Raw genomic sequence first — 27,749 nt, forward strand, 5'->3', positions numbered from 1 at the left:
ATGCACCCATCAGTATTTCCAGTACTTACAAAATCAGTAGTTTCAATGTTTCTCTTTCTTTCTCAACAGCGAAGCAGTCTCTGACTGTTCCACGTCAATACTGTTCTGGCTGGACAGGGTGACAGGTATGGATATGTCGACAGGTGTGGACAGGTATGACATGGTGACAGGTGTGGACAGGGGGGCAGAACAGGGGGGCAGAGTGACAGGTATGGACATGGTGACAGGGGTGGACAGGTATGACATGGTGACAGGGGTGGACAGGGGGGCAGAGTGACAGGTATGGACATGTCGACAGGTGTGGACAGGGGGGCAGAGTGACAGGTATGGACATGGTGACAGGGGTGGACAGGTATGACATGGTGACAGGGGTGGACAGGGGGGCAGAGTGACAGGTATGGACATGTCGACAGGTGTGGACAGGTATGACATGGTGACAGGGGTGGACAGGGGGGCAGAGTGACAGGTATGACATGGTGACAGGTGTGGACAGGTATGACATGGTGACAGGTGTGGACAGGGGGGCAGAGTGACAGGTATGGACATGTCGACACGTGTGGACAGGGGGGCAGAGTGACAGGTATGGACATGGTGACACGTGTGGACAGGGGGGCAGAGGGACAGGTGTGACGTGGTGACATGTGCTGTGGATGGCAGCTATTGGCCACGACAGTAAGAAGAGAATCAATCCTTCAGGAGACACCCAGAGATGTGTAGCACCACCAGTACACATAAACAAGTCCCTCCAATAACGCTAACTGGCTTGATGTTTAGTCTTTAAAAGGCCAGCTTCTTATCACAATGACAGACTACAAGGTAGCAATACTAAGTTACACCCAGTGCAGTTCATGTTGGACTTGATGAAACAATATTTACAAGACCAACTGTACACAACGTGTTTGACACAGGGCTGATTTAAGGGCTTGGAGCGGTGGCAGGAGAGAAAGATGGGGCAGGGTGGGGGAGACAGATGGGGCAGGGTGGGGGAGACAGATGGGGCAGGGTGGGGGAGACAGATGGGGCAGGGTGGGGGAGACAGATGGGGCAGGGTGGGGGAGACAGATGGGGAAGGGTGGGGGAGACAGATGAGGGTCCCACAGACACAGAGAGAGACTTCAACACTAAACAGAGTTAGTCAGAGAGACCAGAGCTACATCTAGACACACACTAGGTTACATGCTGAAGAGTTGAATATGTTACAGTAGTGCTTTCAGGGCTCTATATATACACATATACAGACACAGTTAGATACATGAAGCTGAACACACACTGTGATCACGAGGGAGAAGCGTAGGCATGGCCGGTTGGAGCCTTTACTGCTGCAGACTGAAGTCTTAGTTTGATCCTGTCTCTGTTCCTATTTAAGTTGTACACGATATCATTCCGATGAACATTTCTGTCGGTTCTGAGACACGATCAAATCTGTATGTGCTATATTATAAATTAATATTCAACGAGGAATTCCCCAATACGAAACTTTGTCTATGACTCATCCGGGCACTCCAGACCATGTTAGCACAGATGGTCTGCATTTGTTCATCATGCTCGTAATGTAACACTGTCATTTTGACGTGGGTAGGAACGTTTTAGGAAGGCTATGACCCAGAGCTAAGAGGCTATGTGGACGTAAATAAGATGCTACATTACTATTTTGCTGGGTTGCATGAACAACTACAGTTCAGTACCTGTCTTACGCACACACTTGTCTTACGCACACACCTGTCTTACACACACACACCTGTCTTACGCACACACCTGTCTTACGCACACAGATTCTTGAGAAGGATTACTGAATAAGTACTTCAAACTACATGAAAGTCACCAAACAACTTTGTGCATTGGTGAAGTCAGGGATTGTGGTACTCACTTTTGAAGCTTTTCACAAACCATAACTCACCACAAAAACATGTTTTGTTTGTGTTTGTTTTGGAATGTTAAGTGGAGGGAGGGAAAACACATCTGACTGAAGTTACCATGGAAACAGGTTAACACATCTGACTGAAGTTACCATGGAGACAGGTTAACACATCTGACTGAAGTTACCATGGAGACAGGTTCAGATAACACTTCCAGGACACTTTAAACCGTTCTAAAAATCACAGTTTTATTAACTGCACAAAACTAGATTCTTCATGATTTTGAGGGCATGGACTCACAGTGTCCCTGAGAGTTTGTAAACCCTTCCTGATTAGGTCTGGATATCTGAACCTGTCTATATTATTATATTAAATAATAATATATTATATATTAAACACACACCAGGTAAGAAGAATGTCTGTCAGTCAACACATGAACATTGTGTCTACTCTATACGTTTCTGTAAGACACACTCAACCAGTCTTTGCTATTGCATCCACTCCACACAATAATAAATACATGGATGCTACAATTACAGGAACCATAATCTTTATACAACAATAACTCTCATAAATAATATGCTATAAACTGTACAAACTTTTCTTTCCTTCCAAAATCGCTTGTCTTAAATGAGCTACGAGGATGTGACAACTTCAGGTACTCTGGATGTGTAAATAAAGCTCATATTACACCAGGACGGTTCCACAGGAGAACACATGCAGACCCCAGTCTAGACGCTGGAGACGATACTGACGCACAGCTCAAACCATTCTCCCTTCGACGGCGGGGGTGACGGGTGGAGGTCAGTATCTTGGTGCGGGGGTGAGGGGTGGAGGTCAGTATCTTGGTGCGGGGGTGAGGGGAGAAACCCAACTCCCTTTCAAAAGCCAAAACAGGAAGGTCTGACCCTGTCTGACCTCTGCCCCGAATATGCCCTCTGACCTTACACGTCTTTATAGTTCTTGCTACATCTCCTGTCATGGAGTCCCCCAACCCCCTCCCCCACCCACAGTGGTTTAACCTGTCACATGACAGAATGTAGTATCCCTTTAAATCTGAGGGGGAAGAGTCCATCTCTCCAGAGCAGAGTTTGACTCAACCTCTCCTACTTGGAGAACAACAGTTTCCCCCTCCCTCCCTCCCTCCCGCACCCCCTCCCACCCTCACCTCCTCCTCCCTCCCTTCCTCACTTTTTCCTCTAGGTCAGTCGATATTTCAGTTAACAAGTTAAGAGGTTGAGTGAGAGTGAAGCTTCGCCTACTACTAGTGCATTCTAGGATCCGGCTTGCTGTGTGAGTGTGTGCAATCACTCCTGCTCCTCTCCGGTTACATGACTCCTGGCCAGTTCCGTCACATGACCCATCCTGCTAGGTCACATGACCGGTCCTGCTACGACACACAGCAGCAGGTGCGCCTGCTAGGCTCCACCTCCTCCACCGGCTGCTTCAGTCTGAGGATGGGCGGGTCTCCGCTGGCAGGCGTGTAGTAAACCGCGCTGCCATTGGACGAGACTAGGGGCATGCGGGAGTCCTCAGAGCTGCTGTTGGCTTCGGGGGCGGAGTCAGGGGATCCGTTTCCTAGGTGACCGTTGAGCAACGGGTGGCTGAGCAGCTTGGCCGCCGACCTCTGCTTCTTGAGTTCCGACAATGTCTGAGCACGCTCCTTCGGCCACGCCTCCTCTGAGGACGACGGGGAGGCCACGCCCCTGCTGTCCAGGCACGGAGCCTCCCCATTGGTGGGCGTCGGAGCGGGGGTGGACATCGTCGTGACGACGAGGAGGCCGTTGGGTTTGGCTCCGTCTTTGAGGATCTTCTGAGGCTTCGCTTTCTCGGTGGGCCTCCCCTGGAGGCCACAACAATACAATTACACTGCTGTTACTAAGTCGTACTTTCCTTTAGTTTAGCAACTAGTACTAATGCTCTCTTTCTGAATTTATTTCTACTTTCCCTTTCCTTTCCTTGGCAAACAAAGCTGAGGCTAATGTTTAACAAGATGGCACCCATACACACCACACCACACACACACCATCCACCTTCAATACACAGAGCAAAAACTACTATCCACTGGGCTGCTGTTGAGGAATGGTTCTCCACTCACCATCAGGCTGGACTCCAGTTCGGGCTCCGGCTCCTTCCTCTCCTCCTTCCCCTGCTCCTTCCTCTCCTCCTTCCACTCCTCCTTTCTCTCCTCCTCCCGCCCTCCGCGCCAGACGATGGCCTCCGTCTCGTACTCTTTCCGACACATGTTGTGTCTGTCCGACAGGCTGGCTCTCCTCACCACCTTCCTACACAAACACACGCATGAACACACACCGTCACATTACCTCAAAGATATTACAGTTTTAGGATTCAGCGTGTGTGCGTGTCCAGCAGGTGGCCCTAAAGACTGTAGGGGCGCAGTGTACATGCGTGTCCACCAGAGGGGACACGCATGTACGCGTGGGGACGCGTAGGCTGATGGGGAGCAGTGCTTCAGTGTGATATTCACCCGCGGCTGCCTGCGCTGGAGGTGCGTCTGCAGAGCGACGTCTTGTGTTTGAGCTGAGACTTCATGATGATGTCGTGTTTGTGTTTGAGGTCCAGCAGGATGTTCCGGAACTCCTCGTCTTCGCACAAGTCTGGGGGAGGGCGGGGGGGCGGAGACAAAGGGCAAAGGTCATCTTCTACAAACCACACAACCTGATCTTTCGGTGGACAGCCTGCTTCTTGTCAAGTGCCTCTTAACCATTAAAACAAATTAACTGCTTGTTCTGCTTGGAACAAATGAAAATGTGAATCAGTATTTTGTGAAGAGCGGGGCAATATAGTCCCAATAGTGGGGCAGCTAGTCTACACCCTGTTGACTGTCTTCATTCTGTGTCTGTAGATGGACTCCACACCCAGCGTAACGCACCTCCCATCAGGGCTGTTGTGGTACCTCTAACACGTCTATCCAGCAGCGTGTCAGACCAGCAGCTGATGCAGTCGCCCAGAGCAACAACGTCACAATAAAACACCTGAAGCATTTTGCTGCGAGGCATTAGAGGACTCCTTTTTAAACGGTTCCTTTAAAAAGTACGTTTTTTGTTGCGTCTTGGTGCTTTTGAGGTCAGTCTACAGCTTCCATTAAGGCAGATGGTGGAGCACAATGCTAGGGTACCTCAGGACAATGCCAGCACAGTGCCAAGGTACGTTGTAGCAGCCTGTTTTGGCTCCCCGTTGATGAACGTAGGGGTTAGAGGATTGGAGCTTTCTGAAATCTATGAACCTTTATTTCATTTAGGTGGTGTTTGTAGGGAGGCTTGACTTCTCACATCAGTTCAGGAATTAGAGAGGAGAAGAGAGGGTGAAGTGTACGAGGAGAGGAGAAGAGGAGGAGACGAGGAGGTGAAGTGTAGGAGAGGAGGAATAGACATGACCGGAGGAGAGGACAAGTGGAGTAGAAAGGAGGTGTAGGTGTACCTACCTATAGGCGTCTCCTCCAGATGTGTCTTGGCATTCAGACTGGCACCATGAGATACCAGCAGTTCTGCTACATGCATCTGCAACCACAACATACAACATATGTTGTGGTTGTTTGTTGGTACCATGTGTGTGTGTGTGTGTGTGTGTGTACCAGTGTTTTAGTCAAGACCACCTAAACCAAGAAGTCATGACCAAGACAAAACACACACAACTGTCACTTCCTGTTCCAACACAACACACAGCCACTTCCTGTTCCAACAAAACACACACACTGCCACTTCCTGTTCCAACACATCACACACCACTGTCACTTCCTGTTCCAACACAACACACACTGCTACTTCCTGTTCCAACATAGCACAAACACTACCACTTCCTGTTCCAACACAACACAAACACCGAAACTTCCTGTTCCAACACAAACACAAACACTGCCACTTCCTGCTCCGACACACACAAACACTGCCACTTCCTGTTCCGACACAAACACAAACATTGCCACTTCCTGTTCCAACACAAACAAAAACACTGACGCTTCCTGTTCCGACACAAACACTGCCAATTCCTTTTCGTACACAAACACAAATACTGCCGCTTCCTGTTTCGACACGAACACAAACATTGCCACTTCCGGTTCCGACACAAACAAAAACAATGCCACTTCCTGTTCCGACACAAACACTGCCAAACACAAACACAGCCACTTCCTGTTCCGACACAAACACAAACACTGCCAAACAAACACAAACACTTCCTGTTCCGACACAACACAAACACTGCCACACACAAACACTGCAACTTCCTGTTCCAACACAAACACAAACACTGCCACTTCCTGTTCCGACACAAACACAAACACTGCCACTTCCTGTTCCGACAAAAATACTGCTACTTCCTGTTCCGACACAAACATAAACACTGCCACTTCCTGTTCCGACACACACACAAACACTGCCAAACACAAACACTGCCAATTCCTGTTCCGACAAACACAAACACTGCCACTTACTGTTCCAACACAAACACTGCCACTTCCTGTTCCGACACAAACACAAACACTGCCACTTACTGTTCCAAAACAAACACAAACACTGCCACTTCCTGTTCCAACACAAACACTGCCACGTCCTGTTCCGACAACACAAACTGCTGTGTCCTTTTCCGACACAAACACTGCCACTTCCTGTTCCGACACAAACACAAACACTGCCACTTCCTGTTCCGACACAACACACACACTGCCAGTTCCTGTTCCAACACAACACACACACACTGCCACTTCCTGTTCCAACACAACACAAACACTGCCACTTCCTGTTCAAACACAACACAAACTGTAGATACCGGTGTCTTAATAGTGTGTATACATGAATATATGCGTGTATATATAAATATGTGTATGTATATACAAACATGTGTGTGTGTGTGTATATATATATATATATATAAATATGTATATGTGTATATATAAATGTGTGTGTGTGTGTATATATATAAATATGTGTGTATATATATATAAATAGGTGTGTGTATGTCCAAACTTATGACTGGTACTGTATGAATCTGTGTGTGATTGTGTACCTGGCCCCAGCAGGCAGCAGCATGGAGAGGCTGCCATCCATCACAGTCCCTCAGGTCCATGCTGGCTCCTCCCTCCAGCAGCAGCTCTGTAGCCTGGACGTAGCCATTGGCTGCTGCGATGTGGAGCTGGGGAAGAGGAGGAGAAGGGGAGGGGGAAGGGAGGAGGGGAGAGGATAGGAGAGAGGAGGGGAGGAGGGGAGGAGGGGAGCAGGGGAGGTAACGTAATTAGAAGAATACCTTCATGCTGGCTCAGTTCAAACCATTCTAAGCAAAAAAAAAGTCAATCATGCGACGCAAACAGTTTTGCGTGAAAATCCTCTACACATTATTAGTCACAGGCATACAACGTGCACTTGTTTTGGGCTGCATCATTAAATGCCACCTGAAGCTTTTCCATTTTCTCTTCACTAGAGCAGCACCACAGGAGGGCTGTATGCAGTATAATAATACAACAGGCTTTCAAACCAGCCCATTTAACATCCTCTGTACACAGCAGGCCAGCATGATGGCCTGTGGATCCAGTTTGCAACACTGGCATTGCACATCGTTACACAAACACACTGTAGGTCTCCTGAACTTATCAACAATGTCCTTCAGCGCATACACAAACCTGTGTTTGGATAAATCATTTGATTCACCTTTTGGAGGACAGGAGACTGGTCACAGGTCACATGACAGGAGACAAGTGTAGCGGATAGAGGTTGGACGGTTCCTTTTGGGATATGGACTGAGGCTCTGACCAATAGGAGTTAACCTCTGTTTGACAGACTGAGACTCTGACCAATAGGGAGTTCCCTTTGGTGACCCAGCTCCTCACCTCTGCCATGTGTGCATGTGTTTGTTTGTTTTTTTGCACGTGTGTGTTTGCATGTGATCGTGTGTGTGCGCACGTGTGTTTGTGTGTGTGTTCCATCACGCTTCACTTCTGAAATGCTCATTTATAAACTGGGGCAGGAGATGAGTTTAGCTTGAATGAGCCAGCAGCTTGCTGTTACATAACTGCAAAGCAACCCAGTTCACCCTGAGTCCAGAGAGCCCCCTCCCCCCATAACATCCCTCCATCCCCAACCCTCCTCCCCCTGCTGTAGTCCCTACAACCCCCCAACTACCCCCTACATCCAGATTACCAGAAAACACAAAGCCTCCAGTTGCCGGGCCAGCTAGTAATCCTGCAGCTTTTACAAGTTATTTTGAGATGTTAGTATGATTTAATAACGTGTGTGTCCATCTGAGATCTATCAATTTGTAGTCATGCAGCCTGATCCTGGCTGGGGGGCAGTGGGCATGGAGTCCAGGGATAACAGGAAGTGATGTTGGTGGAAAAAGTGCTCTTGTTCAGAGAGACATCTAGCTCTCCCACACGGTGGACAAACGTACCACACACATTTAGTCATTTTAGCAGACGCTCTTATCCAGAGCAACTTACAGTAAGTACAGGGACATTCTCCATTCTCGCAAGTAGGGTGAAATGCCTTACCCAAGGACACAACGTCATGTGCACCGGCCGGGAATCGAACTAGCAACCTTCAGATTACTAGCCCGATGCTCTACCCGCTCAGCCACCTGACTCACCTGACTCACACCTGACACATTCAGGGGGAGTGTTAGGTCAGAGTGTGTGTGTCAGGATCAGGTGTGTTGATGTGTGTTTGGAGTCAGTGTCTGGCAGGTGTGTGTTGTGTTGTGTGTGTATCAGGTGTGTATGTCAGGTGTATGAGTATATCTGTCAGGTGTGTGTGTCAGTGTGTGTCGGGTCTCACCAGTGTTGCACCCTGGGAGTCTTGCTGGTTAAGCTCCTCCTCCTGTTTCAGCAGCTCCTGGATATCTCCCAGCATCCTTCGCTCTAGCGACGCCCGCGTGTCGTTGATCATCTCTTGGGTGATACCTGTCAATCAAACGCAGGCAGGACATGACAACTGTCACTCACAGAGACAGCCCTCTGCGGCCAGAACACACACACACACAAGCATCTGTGTGTCTCTCTCTCTCACAGACACACACACAAGCATCTGTGTCTCTCTCTCTCACACACACACACAAGCATCTGTGTGTCTCTCTCTCTCACACACACACACAAGCATCTGTGTGTCTCTCTCACACACACACACACACACACACAAACACCAGCACTACCATGCTCAATAGCGAGGCTGGTATGGCTGTGCGTTCCTGTGTGTGTTTTCCTGTGTGTGTGTTCCAGCGTGTGTTCCTGTGTGTGTTTGTGGTGGTTGTGTGTCTGCCAGGCCTCCAGGGGGCGCCCACCTCTGTTGGCCATGGCCGTCTCTATGATGTCCAGCGTGGGGTCGTCTTCACACAGGTCGTAGGGCATGTTCCCATCTGAGTTCACCGCCAGCAGATCCGCCCCGCTGCAGAGCACACCACAGGTCAGCACATACCAGACAGTCAGACGAGACAGACAGACAGACAACTAGACAGGTAGACAGGTAGACAGCCAGACAGACAGACAGAGAGCCACCCAGACAGACAGGCAAACACACAGGCAGACAGACACCCAGACAGACAGGCAGACACACAGGTAGGCAGGCAGGCAGGCAGGCAGGCAGGCAGGCAGGCAGGCAGGCAGGCAGGCAGGCAGGCAGGCAGGCAGGCAGGCAGGCAGGCAGGCAGGTAGACAGGCAGGCAGGCAGGCAGGCAGGCAGGCAGGTAGACAGGCAGGCAGGCAGGCAGGCAGGCAGGCAGGCAGGCAGGCAGACAGGCAGAGACAGCCACCCAGACAGGTAGACAGACAGACAGACAGACAGGCAGACAGGTGTCGTACTGCAGGATGAGGATCTTGACCAGGCCTGCATGGCCGCAGGTAGCCGCGGCGTGGAGGGGCGTCCACAGCTCGTTATCCTGGGCGTTCACACCAGCTCCTCTCCCCAGCAGAATCTTCACCATCTCCTCATAGTTATCTATACAACACTGGGGGAGAGAGACAGAGGGAGACAGGGGGAGGAAGAGAGGGGGAGGGGAGAGAGGGGAAGAGAGAGAGGGGAAGAGAGAGAGAGGGAGGGGTGGGTGGAGAGGAGAGAAAGAGAGAGGGAAGAGAGAGAGGGAAGAGAGAGAGAGGGGAAGAGAGAGAGAGGGGGAGGAAGAGAGAGAGAGGGGGAGGAAGAGAGAGAGAGGGAGGGGTGGATGGAAAGAGAGAGAGAAAAAGAAGACGTAAGACACAAACTTTTTTTTCAGGAGTGAAAATGTCCCTTACAGGTGAGCAACACAGGAGAATCCTGCTTGTGCCTTTTATGCTGTGTTTCAACAGCGAGCCAGGAAGAAAAGTAATGGGACGTTTAATATTAATGGAAAGTTTAATAGTCTAAAGAGCACACACTGCTTACTGAACACACACACACACTGCTTACTGAACACACACATGCTTCTCTGCTCCTCTGAGGGAGGTCCAGCGTGTGTGTGTGTGTACAGTGTGTGTAGATCTGGAAGCACAGCTGCGCTGTGTTGGAGAGCAGACAGAGGAGAAGGCAGCCTAATCTTTTGCTTTTCCGGTACTTTCTATACCCACTGTTTGTACGCTGCTTTAGGTCAAAGCGAACGAGTACAATGTCAAATGTTAGAAATAGAAGGTGTCTCTACTAGGAAGATAAAGAGACAGAAATGGATACACAGAGAGAGAGAGGGGAGGGGGGAGAGGAGAGAAAGAGAGAGGGAAGAGGAGAGAGAGACAGAGGGAAGAGGAGAGAGAGAGAGAGAGAGAGAGAAGAGGAGAAAGAGAGAGAGAGAGAGAGAGAAGAGGAGAGAGAGAGAGAGAGAAGAGAAGAGAAGAGAAGAGGAGAGAGAGAGAGAGAGAGAGAGAGAGAGAGAGAGAGAGAGAGAGAGGGAAGAGGAGAGAGAGAGAGAGAGAGAGAGAGAGAGAGAGAGGGAAGAGGAGGGAGAGAGAAGTGGAAAGGAGAGAGAGGAAGAAAAGGAGAGGGAGAAAAGACAGAGCGAGGACAGTGGTGTGTAGTGACATAGATAAACAACAAACAATAAACACAGAGCTATAGGAGAGAGGATAATTACATCTCGGATGGGCCTTTAGCACAACGCCTTAACATAAGCAGGCTTCTTAAAGGCCTCGTAGCCCCCCCCCCCAGGCTAATCTGCAGTCCTGCCTGTAATTCCCCTGCCCCCCCCCCCCCCCTACGCCCCACCTCCACAGTATAGACAGAAGGAAATAGTGTTCCTTTCATAACAGAACTAAGTATGCAGACACGCAGCCCTGAAAAACAAAGACCTAGATTATGTCCGCACAACAACATGACGCTGAGAGGCTGGGTGGAGAGGCTGGGAGGAGGAGAGGCTGGGAGGAGGAGAGGCTGGGAGGCTGGGGGCTAGGAGGCTGGGAGAGAGAGGCAGACTGACCTGGTGCAGAGACAGACAGACAGACAGACAGACAGACAGACAGACAGACAGAGAGACAGAGAGACAGAGAGACAGAGAGACAGAGAGACAGAGAGACAGAGAGACAGAGAGACAGAGAGACAGACAGAGAGACAGAGAGACAGACAGACAAACAGACAGACAGCAGACTGACCTGGTGCAAAGCGGTGAGCCCGTCCTCGTTACACAGGTCTGGGCTGACGTTGTTCTTCAGCAGGTACCGCACTGAGAAACAAAACACAACAGGGATGAGGACACAGTCTAGGGTCATTCAAACACAGCGGATGAGACCAGGGTCATTCAAACACAGCGGATGAGTCCAGGGTCATTCAAACACAGCGGATGAGTCCAGGGTCATTCAAACACAGCGGATGAGTCCAGGGTCATTCAAACACAGCGGATGAGACCAGGGTCATTCAAACACAGCGGATGAGACCAGGGTCATTCAAACACAGCGGATGAGACCAGGGTCATTCAAACACAGCAGATGAGTCCAGGGTCATTCAAACACAGCGGATGAGACCAGGGTCATTCAAACACAGCGGATGAGTCCAGGGAAGGAAAGCCATAGGGGTATAGAAGGAGAGGAAGGGGGAGGTGGGGGAGACGGGGGAGGGATCAGGCTGAGTCAGAGAGAGGAGATTTAAGATGATAATGATCAAACACTCTTAATTCCCTGCTGGCCCTCAACACACTGCCCCCTTATGCACACACACACACACACACACACACACACACACACCACACACCACCCCCCCCCCCACACACACACACACACACACAGCCTTTGGCTGCTTTGGGGCAATAAGGTACCAGAGGCAGCATGGTACCAGAGGCAGCATGGTATCAGAGGCAGCATGGTATCAGAGGCAGCATGGTAACAGAGACAGCATGGTATCAGAGGCAGCATGGTACCAGAGGCAGCATGGTATCGGAGGCAGCATGGTATCAGAGGCAGCATATGCAGCATGGTATACAAGTCACTCAACTACACCTCCATCCCTGTTTGTCATATTACACAATGCAGTGACACCTGAGAGCGGCTCAGCCAATAGCGTCATTTCATTCAGACACCAACGAGACTTCTGTGCTCCTGATGTTTGTCATGTCAAACGTGGGAGTGGGATGAGGGAGGGATGATGGGGGAGGGGGCGAGGAGGAGAGCTCAAATGTAGGATGATGGAGCGGGTGACAACACAAATAAAGGTGAGAGGAGATGTGAGAGAGGGAGAAGAGGAGAGGAGGGGGGGAGAAAAGGAGAGGAGAGGGGGAGAAAAGGAGAGGAGAGGGGGAGACGAGGAGAGGAGAAGAGAGGGGGAGAGGAGGAGAGGAGAGGGGGAGAAGAGGAGCTGAACAGAGGTGTGAGGAGATAAGGTTAAGGTAAAGACTCAGGAAACACTTCACACTGAGGGAGAAGACAAACAGCTTGCCGTGTGTGTGTGCACGCGCGTGTGAGAGTGTGTGTGCGTGTGTGAAGACAACATTGGAGCAAATAGGCCTCTTCTGTCACACTGTGTCCTTTTACAACACTGCCTCTGCTGCAGGGATTTCATCAAGAACACACACTCACACTCACACTCACACTCACACTCACACTCACACTCACACTCACACTCACACACACACACACACACACACACACACACACACACACACACACACACACACACACACTCCTCCACCCTTCCATCCCTTCCACATGAAGCTCTTCTCCTCTGTACAGAACATCTCACCATCCATCCATTCATCCATCCATCCGGTCTGACTTCTGATTCCCTCAGTCCCCACGCCCCCCCTCCTGGCCCACACGGCAGTGTTTACACCCCGGTGCGGCCCCGTTACCAAGGGCTTCAGAGAGGGAGAGGCAGAAGGAAAACAGATTTAAGAAGTGTGGAGGAGACGATGATTGAGGAGGTCATTCTGTTCTGAACACACCCGCTCTCACACAGGAATCCCCGATAGGCCGTTGCCTTGGTGATTATCTGTCAACGGCGACGAGCGAATTGCAGCCCCCCAAAAATAAGAAAAATACATGAATGTAGAAATGCTTCCTAGGAGGCCCTGAACATTCCGATTGAGGGAGGAGGAGGGGGGAGGAGGGGGATTGAGGAGGGGGATTGAGGAGTGTGGGTGGGAAAGGGAGAGAGGAGAAAAGGGGGAAGGAGAGTTAGGGAGGGAGGGAGGGAGGGAGGGGCAGGGGATGCTTTCCTACAGATAAAAGAAACATAAACAAAGCAGGAAGTGGAACCAACCCTTCCTGTTATCTGGGCGGGGGGCTCTCTAGGCACTGATAGGAGAGACCAGGGAGAAGGACTACAGAGACACACACACTGAAACTCTCATCTCTGTCTCTTCCATGGCACACAGACACATATAGCACACACACACATATCCAGTACACTACACACATCCAGTACACACACACACACAGACCTGTGTGAACATTGATTGCAATGCTCTTCATTACAAGAGACACCTGCTGATCTGCCATCTGGCTGGTTAGCTGAACCATTAGAAACTTCATCCCAATCCAACTATCACCTCCTCACCGACATCAGCCCTCCTCACGATCACCCTCTTACAATCACCTGCTGAAGCAGGGACAGGTTTAGCTCAGTGGTTAGAGCTGACTGCAGATCAAGAGACTGCAGGTTCAATAACCCCCAGTACAAGGTTGTCAAGCACACATCTATTACCCCTGTTACACACCTGTAGCTCTGTTGGTGTACTGCACTTTAAACACCATAACCCAATCAACCTTGTTTGTGGGTTGGTACTGTGGTAGACGTGATCATTTGTTTCTTTCAAGGCTTTTCACAAACCCTGTCTGACTGTCTGTCTGTCCATCCTCGTTCATGTGTGTAATGTAGGCCAAGAAGTATGCGCACAGCCTTGCTGTGTGTGTGTGTGTGTGTGTATGTGTGTGTGAAATTGGTTTTAGTAGGACGCTGAGAGGAAGATGGTTTATATATTTAGCATGGTTCCTCTGCCTGGTATATTTAACCCATCCGAGTTCTGCTATTCAGGGACATAATTGTATGTTCTGTACATCACCAGTCATCCTGGCTACAACAGAGAGCTCCCCCTCAGACCATACAAACCCAGCTCACTGTTGCCGGGTGAGACAGGCAGGCAGACAGACAGGTAAGCTGAATAACAGGTAGACACAGAAAGACAGACAGTCAGACAGACACGTAGCCAGTCAGGCAGACAGGCAGGTTTACAAGTAGACAGACAGAACCATGTTCTGAGATGACAGCAATCAGAAGTTCAGATCTTGTAATCCTTCTCCACAGCAGGCTGGCCGCGTGAGACTGTGTGAGGCCCAGCAGGAGGCGACCCCCCCCCACGACCGGCCTGATCACCCCCACGACCGGCCTGATCACCCCCACGACCGGCCTGATCACCCACACGACCGGCCTGATCACCCCCACGACCGGCCCGATCACCCCCCCTTGACCGGCCTGATCACCCCCCCACGACCGGCCTGATCACCCCCACGACCGGCCTGATCACCCCCACGACCGGCCTGATCACCCCCACGACCGGCCTGATCACCCCCACGACCGGCCTGATCACCCCCACGACCGGCCTGATCACCCCCACGACCGGCCTGATCACCCCCACGACCGGCCTGATCACCCACACGACCGGCCTGATCACCCCCACGACCGGCCTGATCACCCCCACGACCGGCCTGATCACCCACACGACCGGCCTGATCACCCACACGACCGGCCTGATCACCCCCACGACCGGCCTGATCACCCCCACGACCGGCCTGATCACCCCCACGACCGGCCTGATCACCCCCACGACCGGCCTGATCACCCCCACGACCGGCCTGATCACCCACACGACCGGCCCTGCTCGGCAGACACACCGCCTGGATCATCTGTTCGACCGTCGCTTCACAACGTCTGAGAAACATCTTCCCCAGTGACTCGTCTGAACTCCCGAGCCGAGGAACGAGAGCTTATTTGGAATTTAGAGACAAATATCAGAAGTGTTTGTCTGGTTAATGTGCTTCTGTAGTGCTGCTCTAGACGATGTCCAATTAGTCACAGTGTGTTGGCTAACAGACATAAATCACAGGCAGGATCCTGGAAGCAGGCTGTCAGGGGAGGGGGGCGCTGGGGGGGGGGGGGGGTATGGGCGCTGGGGGGGGGCCAAAGAGGAGCTAGCGTCTGAAGATGAGCTGGAAGCTTTTTTTTTTTAAGCAGATATTGCCACGGAGGAAATCTAACATATGCTAATTCGGAACCAGCTGCTCCAACAGAGGAGAAGGAGGGACAAAACGAGAGGGAGAGACGTGAAAAGAGAGACAGAACGAGAGGGAGAGACATGGAGAGAGCAGTAGTTGGCCTTGAGAGAGACAGAGAAAGTGAGAGGGGGAGTGAGGAAATGACAGCAAGACGGAGAGAGAGAGAGAGAGAGAGAGAGACAAAAAGTATATTTCCTCGAGAGTCCATCTTCACACTAGACGGAAAATGGCACAAATAGCTCCATCTTGCTAACAGTCAGAACCCCGTGGCCTCGTTCAGCCTGACCCACACAGAACCCTGAAGACCCCCCGGCCTCAGGCCCAGCCCCTGTACCCCTCCTCATGCCCAGCCCCTGTACCCCTGCCTCAGGCCCAGCCCCTGTACCCCTCCTCATGCCCAGCCCTGTACCCCTCCTCATGCCCAGCCCCTGTACCCCTCCTCACGCCCAGCCCCTGTACCCTTCCTCATGCCCAGCCCCTGTACCCCTCCTCATACCCAGCCCCTGTACCCCTCCTCAGGCCCAGCCCCTGTACCCCTCCTCACGCCAAGCCCCTGTACTCTGACATGGGCACAGCTGCGGCCAACTTCATTCATTAAAGTCAATGGGAACATAAGCAACATTTGGTGGAAACTTGTCTTTACGGTTGGTCGAGATTTATTTCCATTAAATCCCGACCTGGTTATTCAAGATCACCCCCGGACTTTGTCGTGAGGATGTTTCATGTAGGAAGTTTGGCAGAAAGAAAATGGTTCCTGCTTGAAAATGACATCACAGCATGTGAGGGGGGTCATTCAACAGCGGCCCAGCAAGGGGCTAATCCTGGTTGGATAATCCAGCGTCTTATCACTGGCCCCCTGAAGACTGGCCTCTGCTGTTCCCTTGGTGGAAGGGAGGGGGGGGGGGGAGCTGTGTAAGATCTGAGCGGATTGGGACTTTGAAGGATGGAGTTATACATGCAGTTTCTGAACCCCACCCTCACCCCACCCCCTGTGGCTTTGTCCACTTTTTGATCGCTCCTCATCTCTATTTTGTCTATGACTCTCTCTCTTATCTATGACTCTCTCCCTCTCTCTCTATGACTCTCTTATCTATGACTCTCTCTCTTATCTATGACTCTCTCCATCATTTTCCATCTCTCCTTTGCTTTTCCTCTATGTCCATGTCACTCTCTCGATGTATCTCTTGAATGTCTTGCTGTTTCCATGGAAATAAGAGCTCATTTAATTGTCTGGGGAATCAAATTGAGTCAGAGGGGAGGGGGGGCATAGAGGGGAGGCAGAGAAAAGAGGAGAGGAGAATGGTAGGAGGAGAGGTCCTAAACACCTAACCACTCTCTCTCTGTCTCTTTCTCATAAGTATTGTAGAACACTCTAGATCTTCCAAGATTATTCTAGAGCTCCCCTCGGGGGTTCTAGAACACTCTGGATAGTTTCCTGTGCTGCAGTGTCAGTCATTGGAGTGTGAGAGGGCCCTCGGTGCATCTCTCCGCCCGGCTCAGCCCGCCCGGGGATGCAGCCAGGGCCCTGGACAGACCGCGGTGACAGCGGGGGAACCGGGGGTGCCAGTGTGTGCCAGGCGGGCGAGGGGCGGGCGAGGGGCGGGCAGGGGGGGGGGGGGACAGGCAGGAGGGGAATCATAGGACGGGAGAGAGAGAGGGAGGGGGGAGAAAGACGGTCCCTGTCTGAGGTCAGCTGAGGAATGTTAATGACTGGAGAGAGGGGGGGGATAAAGAGGAAAAGACAGAGAGGGGAGAAAAGGGGGAGAAAGAGGGAGAAATGAAGGAGAGGGGAGAAAAGGAGAGACAATGAAGGACAAAAATGAATAATGAGATGAGGGTCTGTGGGTACTGTATACACTGTAGGTGAAGACATGCCCCTCCACACACAGCAACACACACAGCAATACGCACACAGCAATACACACACACAGCAACAAAGTGCATGCAGATGGCTTAGGGAATTCAATGCAGCACATGGAAGGTCATTAACCCCTCAGGGAATTCAGACTCCTGTAGAAGTGTCTCCTGGGGGCCTTTGTGTGAAGCTAAAGCTCGGCTTACGTTAACACTAGGCTTCTGCTAGGCTTCCGCTAACGCTAGGCTTTCGCTAACGCTAGACATCCGCTAACGCTAGGCTGACACTAATGCTAGGCTAACGCTAGGTTTACGCTAATGCTGACATTTGCAACAGGTGATTTCAGGTTCCTTTTAGTGCACTTGGAAAACATTCAGCTCTAAAAACAATGGAGAGGGGAAGGCAGAACATGCCACTTCCTATATAAAGAACAGGGAACTGGGCTTGCTTTCTCTCTCTTGCCCCCTCTCTCTGTCTCTCTCTCATACACACACACACACACACACACACACACAGAGACACACACACACAGAGACATGTTCCCCATGTTGTCTTCTCCTCCCCCTGGGTCCTGGATGGTCTGGGTTGGTAATCTAGCCCCCTGCCTCCCTCCTCCAGCCCCCTGCCTCCCTCCTCCAGCCCCCTGCCTCCCTCCTCCAGCCCCCTGCCTCCCTCCTCTAGCCCCCTGCCTCCCTCCACCAGCCCCCTGCCTCCCTCCTCCAGCCCTCTGCCTCCCTCCACCAGCCCCCTGCCTCCCTCCTCCAGCCCCCTGCCTCCCTCCACCAGCCCCCTGCCTCCCTCCACCAGCTCCCTGCCTCCCTCCTCCAGCCCCCTGCCTCCCTCTTCCAGCCCCCTGCCTCCCTCCACCAGCCCCCTGCCTCCCTTCACCAGCTCCCTGCCTCCCTCCTCCAGCCCCCTGCCTCCCTCCTCCAGCCCCCTGCCTCAAACAGCTAACGACTGAGTGATGTTCTCCATGTCCTCCTTGGGCTAGTTGTGACAGGGCGGGGCGTGAGAGTACTCTCTCCTCTCTAAATAGAACTGGGAATGTAGTCGACACTGTGGAGTCAAAGACCGGGTTGTAAGCATTAACACAAAAGTGATAATTTTCTCTCTTTGCAGAAGAGCAGCAATTAGCATGCTGGGTGTTGTCTTGCTAAACCCTGCCCTCCCCATGGCTGACAACCACAGGATGAGAGATGCTACTGAAATAGCACAGGGTGGATTTGTTTTATGTAAAACTTCACCGTAACGGGGCTTAACAGCAGGGTTATTCACTTGCCTCGGGGGAATGTCCCTGTACTTCCTGTAAGTCGCTCTGGATAAGAGCGTCTGCTAAATGACTAAATGTAAATGTAGGGTTAAGTGGTGGTATCTGGGATTGGTTTCTGTCAGAAATATTAATCTATCAAGGATTGAACAGTCAGTCGGTGAACAAGTTCAAGAAAGCTTTATTGCTTGTGGCCGGCCCACGAGGAGACAAAAACATCACACGCCATTGTGCGACAAAGTTTGTCTGCTAGCATGTTGTGCTAGCTAGCTATTTAAGCACCACCGCTCTTTACAGTCATTGGTTAAAACAATACATGCAAATGTTCCATGGCTCTTCTTTCATTGGCTCCCTTACATAGACCTGGCGCACGTGCGTGCGTGTTTGAATGTGTGCTCGTGTGCGCTCTCTGACCCCTCCAAACTTGACCATATGATTCATCCAACGCAGATAAGGCCAGACATCTTTTATGGCCTCTCCAGTAAGAGAGAGAGTGGTCATACCATGTCACCTTGTTTTCGTATGCCTCGTGTTACCCTAAATTCTAACAGTTTCCAAACCAGGCCTGCGAGGTAGTGGATTTCTACCCCTTAGGATGAGGACTGTGGGGTTCCTACAAGTCAGGTCTGTGTCTAATAAGATATTGTTATTACTGCAGACCAAGCTACGTGTCTGTTAAATGAAAAAATATAATTATTATGTATCGATCAGTAAACTGAAAGCGATTTTTAGAGTGCACTTGATTTATCTAATGGTTAGCATTTGGAGTACTTGTCCATTGATAGGGTTCTGTGTTAGGCTAACTGCACTCGGCCACGTCTGGGTCCAACACATTGGTTCTGTTGACTGCTTATTAGGCCTCTGGACTGGGAGACTATCATTTCAGTCCAGGAAACCATGCATTTACGCTTGTTTCAAAAAAGATTTTGCCAACAAATACTCTGAACCCAAAGCGATCAAAAAAATATCAAAGGTCGAGTCACGTCCGGTGATTATCAAGGAGCTTTGGTGTATTTTGTGATGATCATGTACATAGACAAGCGCTCAGCTTTGGCTAACTGAATGTATTACCCTGGAGGGCAAGATTAGCTAAATTTGGCCTCTTAAGCGGTTTTATGTCGACATGGTTGGCAGTCATTAAGTAGAATTTTACTAGATTAAAGAGTTTTGCGTAAAAAACTACTTTTTTGGCCAATTTACGGTTCTGTTGCTATAGGTGAATAGTCACCGCTGGTCCCGTGCAATATGGTATTGTCTCAACCTTGACAGCTATATTCTATATTCAACTTGGTTGTTAATCAGTAATACTGAAAGTAATTTAAGGTGAATTTGATTGAACTCTCGTGTAGCATTTCAAGTGCTTCTGCATTTTATGAGGTAGCTTCAGTTGAGTGTCGGTACAACCAGCCCACTCACGGCTGGCACAAGCCGACGATGATCATTCCCTTTTTGGAAACTGAGATGAAATGGTTCTTATCCAGTGATGAGATTATCTAAGAAAGCTGATTGAGTTTTGGGATGGGGATTGGGGTCAGTACACACCCTCCATTGCACACAGTTTAACTTTTCCCCTCTCTTCAACTCTCTGCCTCTCCTCTCTCTCTCTCTTCCTCCATCCCACTCTCACCATCTATCTCACTCACTGTCTCTCATTCTTTCTTTATCACTGTCTTTCAAAAAGCTCTTCTACTAAACTTCTTCTAATCCCTCCCGTGGTAAAGCCTAGCATCGCTAGCTCAGTAAACCGAAGCCTTTTGTTGATGTCTGGGCTGATGGACCTGTTGACCCTGGAACCGAACCGCCAGTTACCTCAGTGCAAACCAATCTTTATCTGACGTGGTTTCTGCTCTACTCTACTATGTAATACTGTAGTTGAGATGTAATTTTTTTTATTTACATTTATGCATTTAGCAGACGCTTTTATCCAAAACGACTTCCAAGAGAGAGATTTACAAAAAGTGCATAGGTCAATGATCATAAACAACGAGATAGGCCCAAAACATTGTGGGTAGCCAAAACACTGTAGTTCATTATTAGCTATCGCTGCACCGTTGTAGCTAGCTGAAATGCGGTTACTGCGGTCTTCGATCTTCAGCTATACCTTTTCTATATTCACGGTCATCTGAATGTCGTTTTGGATTAAAGCGTCACTTGTATCTGCATGTCCTACACAACGACAGTGTGTCTGTGGAAACTGAAACTGGTCTTTTCCAGAACCCTCTGGGGCAGTGTGGGAGGCATGATGACTGATGGGAGCCTGCTACACACACACACACACACACACACACACGTCATGCTTCTCTCTCAGATAATGAGGCACTGAGAAGGAATGAGAACACATCAGTCTCAATGAGAGAGACAGGAAGGGAGAGACAGACAGACACAGACAGAGACAGAGACAGAGACAGAGACAGAAAGAGAGAGAGAGAGAGAGAGAGAGAGAGAGAGAGAGAGAGAGAGAGAGAGAGAGAGAGAGAGAGAGAGAGAGAGAGAGAGAGAGAGCAGGAGAAAAAGAGAGATGGATAGACAGGGCGAGACAAAGATAAATAAACTGAAAGACAGACCAAGTATTGGATCCAGGACCCAGCCTCTCTCCCAGGACACAGCCTCTCTCACAGGACACAGCCTCTCTCACAGGACACAGCCTCTCTCACAGGACACAGCCTCTCTCACAGGACACAGCCTCTCTCCCAGGACACAGCCTCTCTCACAGGACACAGCCTCTCTCACAGGACACAGCCTCTCTCACAGGACCCAGACTCTCTCACAGGACACAGCCTCTCTCCCAGGACACAGCCTCTCTCACAGGACCCAGACTCTCTCACAGGACACAGCCTCTCTCACAGGACCCAGACTCTCTCACAGGACACAGCCTCTCTCACAGGACACAGCCTCTCTCCCAGGACACAGCCTCTCTCACAGGACACAGCCTCTCTCACAGGACACAGCCTCTCTCACAGGACACAGCCTCTCTCACAGGACACAGCCTCTCTCACAGGACACAGCCTCTCTCACAGGACACAGACTCTCTCACAGGACACAGCCTCTCTCCCAGGACACAGCCTCTCTCACAGGACACAGTCTCTCTCACAGGACCCAGACTCTCTCACAGGACACAGCCTCTCTCACAGGACACAGCCTCTCTCCCAGGACACAGTCTCTCTCCCTTGACGTAGACTGGCCCATAATCACACTCAGCACACAGGAAGCAGGGCTTCCAAAACACCTGCTCCCCTAGCCACACACACGCACACACGCACAAAGCAACAGACATACAGGCCTACCAGGCATGGTGCAACAATAACATATAATACAATATTACCCAGTTTAGTGTAGTGACTCTTGAAAGTGGCAGGAAGTCTGTGATTGATTAAGCTTGTCTGCCGCAGTACCCCACGGAGCAGAACACTCACGAAGTTAAACGCTCAAATTCTGTAATGAGTACTGTGGTGCCGAGAAGGTGTACACACGCACGCACACACACCCACACAGCCCTGCAGCCAGCCTATGAACAGATTTAACAACGCCTGAATGAATTACAGGAAGTGTCCCTCGGAAGCCAATCAAACACGCAGCGAGAGAGGAGAGGAAAGCAGCAATCACATTCTGGAAGGAGTCAGACTGAGGTCAAGGTTAATTCTTATCTTTTCTTCTCCTCTAACCACCTCTCCTCTCTCCTCTCCTGACCACCTCTCCTCCCCACCTCTCTTCTCCTGACCACCTCTCCCCCCATCCGCCCACCTCTCCTCCCCACACCCTCGCCCCACCCCTGAGGTCTGTTCAGTAGATTTTGGGGGCAGAGGAGAGATTAACAGAATCCTGATCTAGCCAGCTGCCACTAGACCTCTCTGTATATCTCTGTTTATTTATCCATCACTCCCTCTCTCCCTCCAATGTTATCTCCCTCTGCAGACTCTGCAACAACAATAACAACACAGTACACACACAGGCCTACGCAGCCATACATGAACACATAGACACATGATCGTAGACACACACACACACACACAGGAAGAAACATTGTTATGATTAACATGGAAACAGGTGAACGGAGAGTGGGCCACAGGGTTGGTGAGAGTGTGTCCGTGTGCGCGCATGAGAGTGAAAGTGTGTTTGGGCTTGTGTACATCTGCATGTGTGCATGACCATGTGTGTGTGTGTGTGTGGTTGCCATGCGTATGTCTGCAGGTGTGTGTGTCTCCTACCCTCCTCCGGGTCGTTGCGTGCCGAGGCCTCCAGCAACGCCACGCTGGCGGCGAACGACACGTGTTTCCTCCGCTCGGCCGCCGCCTGGTTCCTCTTCCTGTCCGCGCGGCGCTTCCTGCTCTGCATCTCCTTCTCGTACAGCGCCCACCTCTTCAGCTGCTGGCTCCGCCTCTTCTGCGCCGCGCGGAGACGCTCCAGGCTGGGAGCCTTGTCCAGTTGCTGCAGCTCAGACAGCAGCTCCTGGTGGCTGGCCATGGTGCCTGGGGGGCAGGGCGCTCGGGGAGGAAGGGGGCAGGGCGCTAGGGACAGGAGGGGGGAGGGTTTGGGACAGGAGGGGGGAGGGTTTGGGACAGGAAGGGGGAGGGTTTGGGACAGGAGGGGGGAGGGTTTGGGACAGGAGGGGGGGAGTTAGGTAAGGATGGGGGAGAGGGATGGGGACAAGGGGGATGCGGGGTTAGGTGAGGGAGGGGGAAGGGGATGGGAGGGGGAGTAAGGTGAGGGAGGGAGGGGGGAGGAGTTAGGTGAGGGAGGGGAGAAGAGTCCTAGCGTGGGCTGCAGCGTCGGCCGTGTCCTCCTCCAATCATGCTTAGCGGCCCTGCTGTGTCCGTCTGTAGGAAGGGGAGAGACGGGGAGGGAGGAGAGGAGAGATGTTAACCCAAAGTCGCAATCAGTCTTCAGCATCATCGTAACCACTATCGCAAAGATGGAGGAGAGCTTCGATTTGTTTTTGTCTAGCCACCCCAACATGACACAATTGTGAAATCCTTAATTTATTATAGCTAGCTTGCCATGCAGGCAACATTAGCTCTTGTTAGATCCCAAAATATATTTGGGAGCATTTGTGCGAATGCAAATAATCGTTATGGTGCGACCTGTTTAATTAGCCTACAGCACAGTGTGTGCCTGCTGTGGACTGATACAGTGACCGGTCAAGTTCTTAACTTTAATGCAGATTTCAGATTGGTTAATATTATTGAGTATACATCGGTTGTTGACTTGGCCAGTGAGAACGCATCTGATATCCCAGAAGTCATTGCGAGATAATAGTAAAAATCGTTCTCCGTCCTCGCAGTCTTGCAGGACCGTTCTCGCAGGGACGCTTGCCAAGAACTTTCCTCTCAAGAACGCAAGTACGTTCTTAGCGTTCTTCGGATAGATAAACAGCCAATATGAACATTTTCAATTTAATTTCAATGTATTTTATCAAGAGGGACAGTGTACATTAATGAACATTAACATGTAAATGCACCAAGTTAAAGCCAAAAGGCTAGTTTTCGTTGGCAGTCACCCTGCCGGAATGAAAAAGTGTACAACCTTTAAAAAAAAAAAGGCATCAAGTTAAAATATAACAAACATAAAATCCCAATACACAAACCCCACTTGGTCCTTAACCATGGGTAGAAAGGAAAGAACAATGGATTCAGTGGGTGCTCACACGTCTGCTGGTGCTCTTAAATTTAAAAAGTAAAACAGTTTATTTCGAGTCCAGTGATAACCCGCTAGGTGTTTGTGATAGGTGATAGGAGGACGCATCATGTAGGTGGACAAAGTATGAGTGTGACATCATTGATTTTCTTTTCACGATCAGAAGAGCTGAGCCAGCTTATCTTCTGTTCCCACCGTTAACACAGTTGAAAGCTACATATTATATCAAGCTAATATTATTGGGTTCAATTACAGCCTGGGCCATTTATTGCAATTCATTCATTCTCTTACTCTCTCTGTCTCTCTCTCTCTCTCTCTCTCTCTGTCTCTCTCTCAACCCCTATTCATCAATGGATCGGAAGTGGAGAAGGTCAGCTGCTTCAAGTTCCTCGGGGTGAACATCAGCAATGACCTCACCTGGTCTGTTCACACGGACAAGGTGGTCAAAACGGCCCGTAAGCGCCTCTTCTTCCTGAGGAGACTGAAGAAGTTTGGTATGGACTCAGTCATCCTTACTAACTTTTACAGATGCACTATAGAAAGCATTCTGACTGGTTGTATCACAGTGTGGTATGGGAGCTGCACAGACCGGGACCGCAAGGCCCTACGAAGTGTGGTCCGTTCTGCTGAGTTCATCATCGGCAGGAAGCTCCCAGCCCTACAGGACACCTACCACACACGTTGCCTTAGGAAAGCCAGCAGGATTCTAAGAGACTGTTCCCACCCATCCTTCAGTCTCTTTACCCCGTTGCCTTCTGGCAGGCGTTACCGCAGCATCCGGTCGCGCACACGCAGACTGGACAACAGTTTCTACCCAAGGGTCATCAGGCTTCTCAATGGACACTGATATGGACTTTTTTACTGCACACTAGTCACTTATACACTGTCACTTTCAGCTACTGGTTGCTCTTTCAGTAACATTGCACTACTGTACCTCGCCACCAGGCTCCTGTTTGGTCATTGACAAAGTCACTGATCTGTAAATTTGCACTACTGCACTGTACTCCATTTAGGTTAGATTAGTTTATAGGGTTGTAACAGGTTTTTTTTTTTTTTTTTTTTGGTATTAGGGTTAGTATAGCGTACTATTTATTGTTATCTGTAATTTAGGAAGTTTTAGTGTTAGGGTTAGTATAGTCGTTTATTTATTGCTATCTGTATATTTAGGAAGTTCACTTATCTAAGCTCAGCATAGATGTAAATTTGTTCTGTGTACTTATATGTTATGTTATGCCAAGTGCTTGCGTTGTCTTGTCTTAAGAATTTCAGTGCCCAGTCTAACCTTGTGTTGCTCTGTGCACCTGACAAATAAAAGACTTGAACTTGAACTTGAACTCCTCTCCCCCCTTTCTCTATTTCTCCCTTCCCCCTCTCTCTTTCTCCTTCTCCCCCCCCCTCTTTCTCTCCCCCCCCCCCCCTCTCTCTCTCTCTCTCTCTCTCTCTCTTTCTCACTCCCCCCTCTCTCTCTGTTGTTATAGTGATGTGTTGTTACGGTGTGCAGTGCCTGGTAAATACACATCCCTTAACTCTGACCACCAGAACACCGTTAGACATATGCACTTTAACTACATGCATAACTATATGGAAAACATCTTCTGTTAAATGAATTAAATGTCAAACGTACACCGAACTGAAACATGCTGTGAGACTCTGGGAGCTCATTAGACCTTATCTGGTCTCCTCTGCTGAACTGAAAACACAGCATATTAACCAGACGGGAAAGTTATTTAATCTCAGCTGTGTGTGTGTCTGTGTAGGTGTGTGTGTGCGCATACACTTTAACTTTCCACTTGAGAGTTAAACGGTTGTTCCTTCTCTGGTATCCTGTTGCAGGCAGTCAGAGAGCAGACCACATCCTGCCCAGTGGTCCGCCTACCCACAGCATCCCTGCACGCTGACAAAATACACCTGATCACACCAACACTAAGGGTGTTTCAGTCGATTTTAGGGGTGTTCGTATTATACTTAAACCCAGGTCATCTTCATGAGACTGGAGGGACTGGTCGACTGGTTCACAAGGCCTTTAAACCCCAACAGGCATTCCGTTCATCTCCTCTACCTTACCCTCCTCCCCAACCACCACACAGTCCAGCCAGGCCTCCAGCCCCTCAGCCTCCAGCCCCTCAGCCTCCAGGCCTCCAGCCCCTCAGCCTCCAGCCTCCAGCCCCTCAGCCTCCAGCATCCGGTCATCATCCTCCAGCCAGACAGCCGCTAGAGCCCCTCAGAGAGGGAGGGTGACAAACCAAATCTCCTTCCACCAAGGTCATGACCCCATCAGTCAGAAAGTGAGGACCCATCAAGATGGAGAGGTGTGTGTGAGAGTGTGTGTGTGTGAGTGTGTGTGTGTGTGTGTGTGAGTGTGTAAGTGTATGATAGTGTGTGTGTCCATTGCAGTACCAGGTATTAACAGTACAAATGAATCCAGTGTTCGAGACTTCTTCTCCCTCAAGGTTGATTGTTCATCAGCCTGAGTTACACTGACAAGCACTGTTCTTCCCCACTCACACACACACACATCTGGAGCACTGTAAGTGAACAGTGCCCCCCCACATTAATAATGATGGTTTTCCAGTCGGTGACATTTCCCAGTGAGGGGGTGTGTGCTGTGTCGGGGGGGGGGGGGACACACACGGAGAGAGACACAGTGACTGCAGGGTGGGGGCCACAGTGACTGCACTGTCACACACACAATGACCATTACTGTGACTGAAGCCCTCCACCTCCCCTGCCCAAGCAGCCTCGGTCAGCTCTCCCTCTCACCATACCCAGGAGTCTAGGTTCTACGCCCAGGGTTCTAGGTCTGGAACTTGGTTCGAGGTCCAGGGTCTGGGATCTGGGTCATTCATGGGGATGATTCTGTCGGTCAGTGAGGTTCTATACCAAGTCGCAGCAAGATGAACTCTTTGAAACCATCTCTGGAGAGAAAAGCGCTTTATGACTGGAATAAATAACTGATGATTCATGTCCACAGACGTAGCTTTCTCCTTTCGCGTCTGTGAAGGATGCAAACGTTGTGGTTTTACTAGATGACTTCAGGGAGCTGCTTCCCTTTTCACATAATTCTGAGAACGCTCAACAGTCAGCCACAACATTCCTGCCAGATGCAGGTTGACTGACTGGTTTACCGACTGCTACCACACTACTGACTGTCTGGCTGACTGACTCATCATTCCAGAATCTGTATCCTAGTGCCTGTCATAGTACCTGTATCCTAGTACCTGTATCCTAGTACCTGTATCCTAGTACCTGTATTCTAGTACGGTAGTCTAGCTGAGTGCTTCTGCTGGCCTGGTTTCTTAGTATGACAGGGGACACAATGACCCAGAATCAATTTGACCTGAGTGCTTTAAATCAAGACAGCAGCAGAGGAAATAAACTCTCCCACCAGCCAACTAGGACGGAGAATAGAACACAGAGAATAGAACGACCCTCCTGGAGGACGCTGGGAAGGGGGACGGGCCCGAGGGCAGAGGG

General features: G+C 50.4%; 1 protein-coding gene across 2 annotated transcripts; it reads right to left on the reverse strand.

The window, feature by feature from the left end:
• Positions 1-564: 564 nt before the first annotated feature.
• ppp1r16b (protein phosphatase 1, regulatory subunit 16B) lies at positions 565-23,181 on the reverse strand. Of its 2 annotated transcripts, XM_047025178.1 has the most exons (11): positions 22,850-23,181; positions 11,413-11,483; positions 9,661-9,806; positions 9,144-9,247; positions 8,642-8,766; positions 6,882-7,007; positions 5,302-5,377; positions 4,345-4,474; positions 3,955-4,141; positions 3,233-3,699; positions 565-585 (listed from the first exon to the last, which is right to left on the reverse strand). In XM_047025178.1, exons 1-10 carry the CDS (start codon positions 23,103-23,105, stop codon positions 3,247-3,249), a joined length of 1,674 nt encoding a protein of 557 aa, XP_046881134.1. In that variant the 5' UTR covers positions 23,106-23,181; the 3' UTR covers positions 565-585; positions 3,233-3,246. The 2 variants fall into 2 exon arrangements, with proteins under 2 accessions (XP_046881134.1, XP_046881133.1); XM_047025177.1 differs by lacking the exon at positions 565-585 and having other exon boundaries at positions 2,853-3,699.
• Positions 23,182-27,749: the final 4,568 nt, after the last annotated feature.

Source organism: Hypomesus transpacificus, chromosome 9 (genome assembly GCF_021917145.1).
Source record: "Hypomesus transpacificus isolate Combined female chromosome 9, fHypTra1, whole genome shotgun sequence".
Lineage (NCBI taxonomy): Eukaryota > Metazoa > Chordata > Actinopteri > Osmeriformes > Osmeridae > Hypomesus > Hypomesus transpacificus.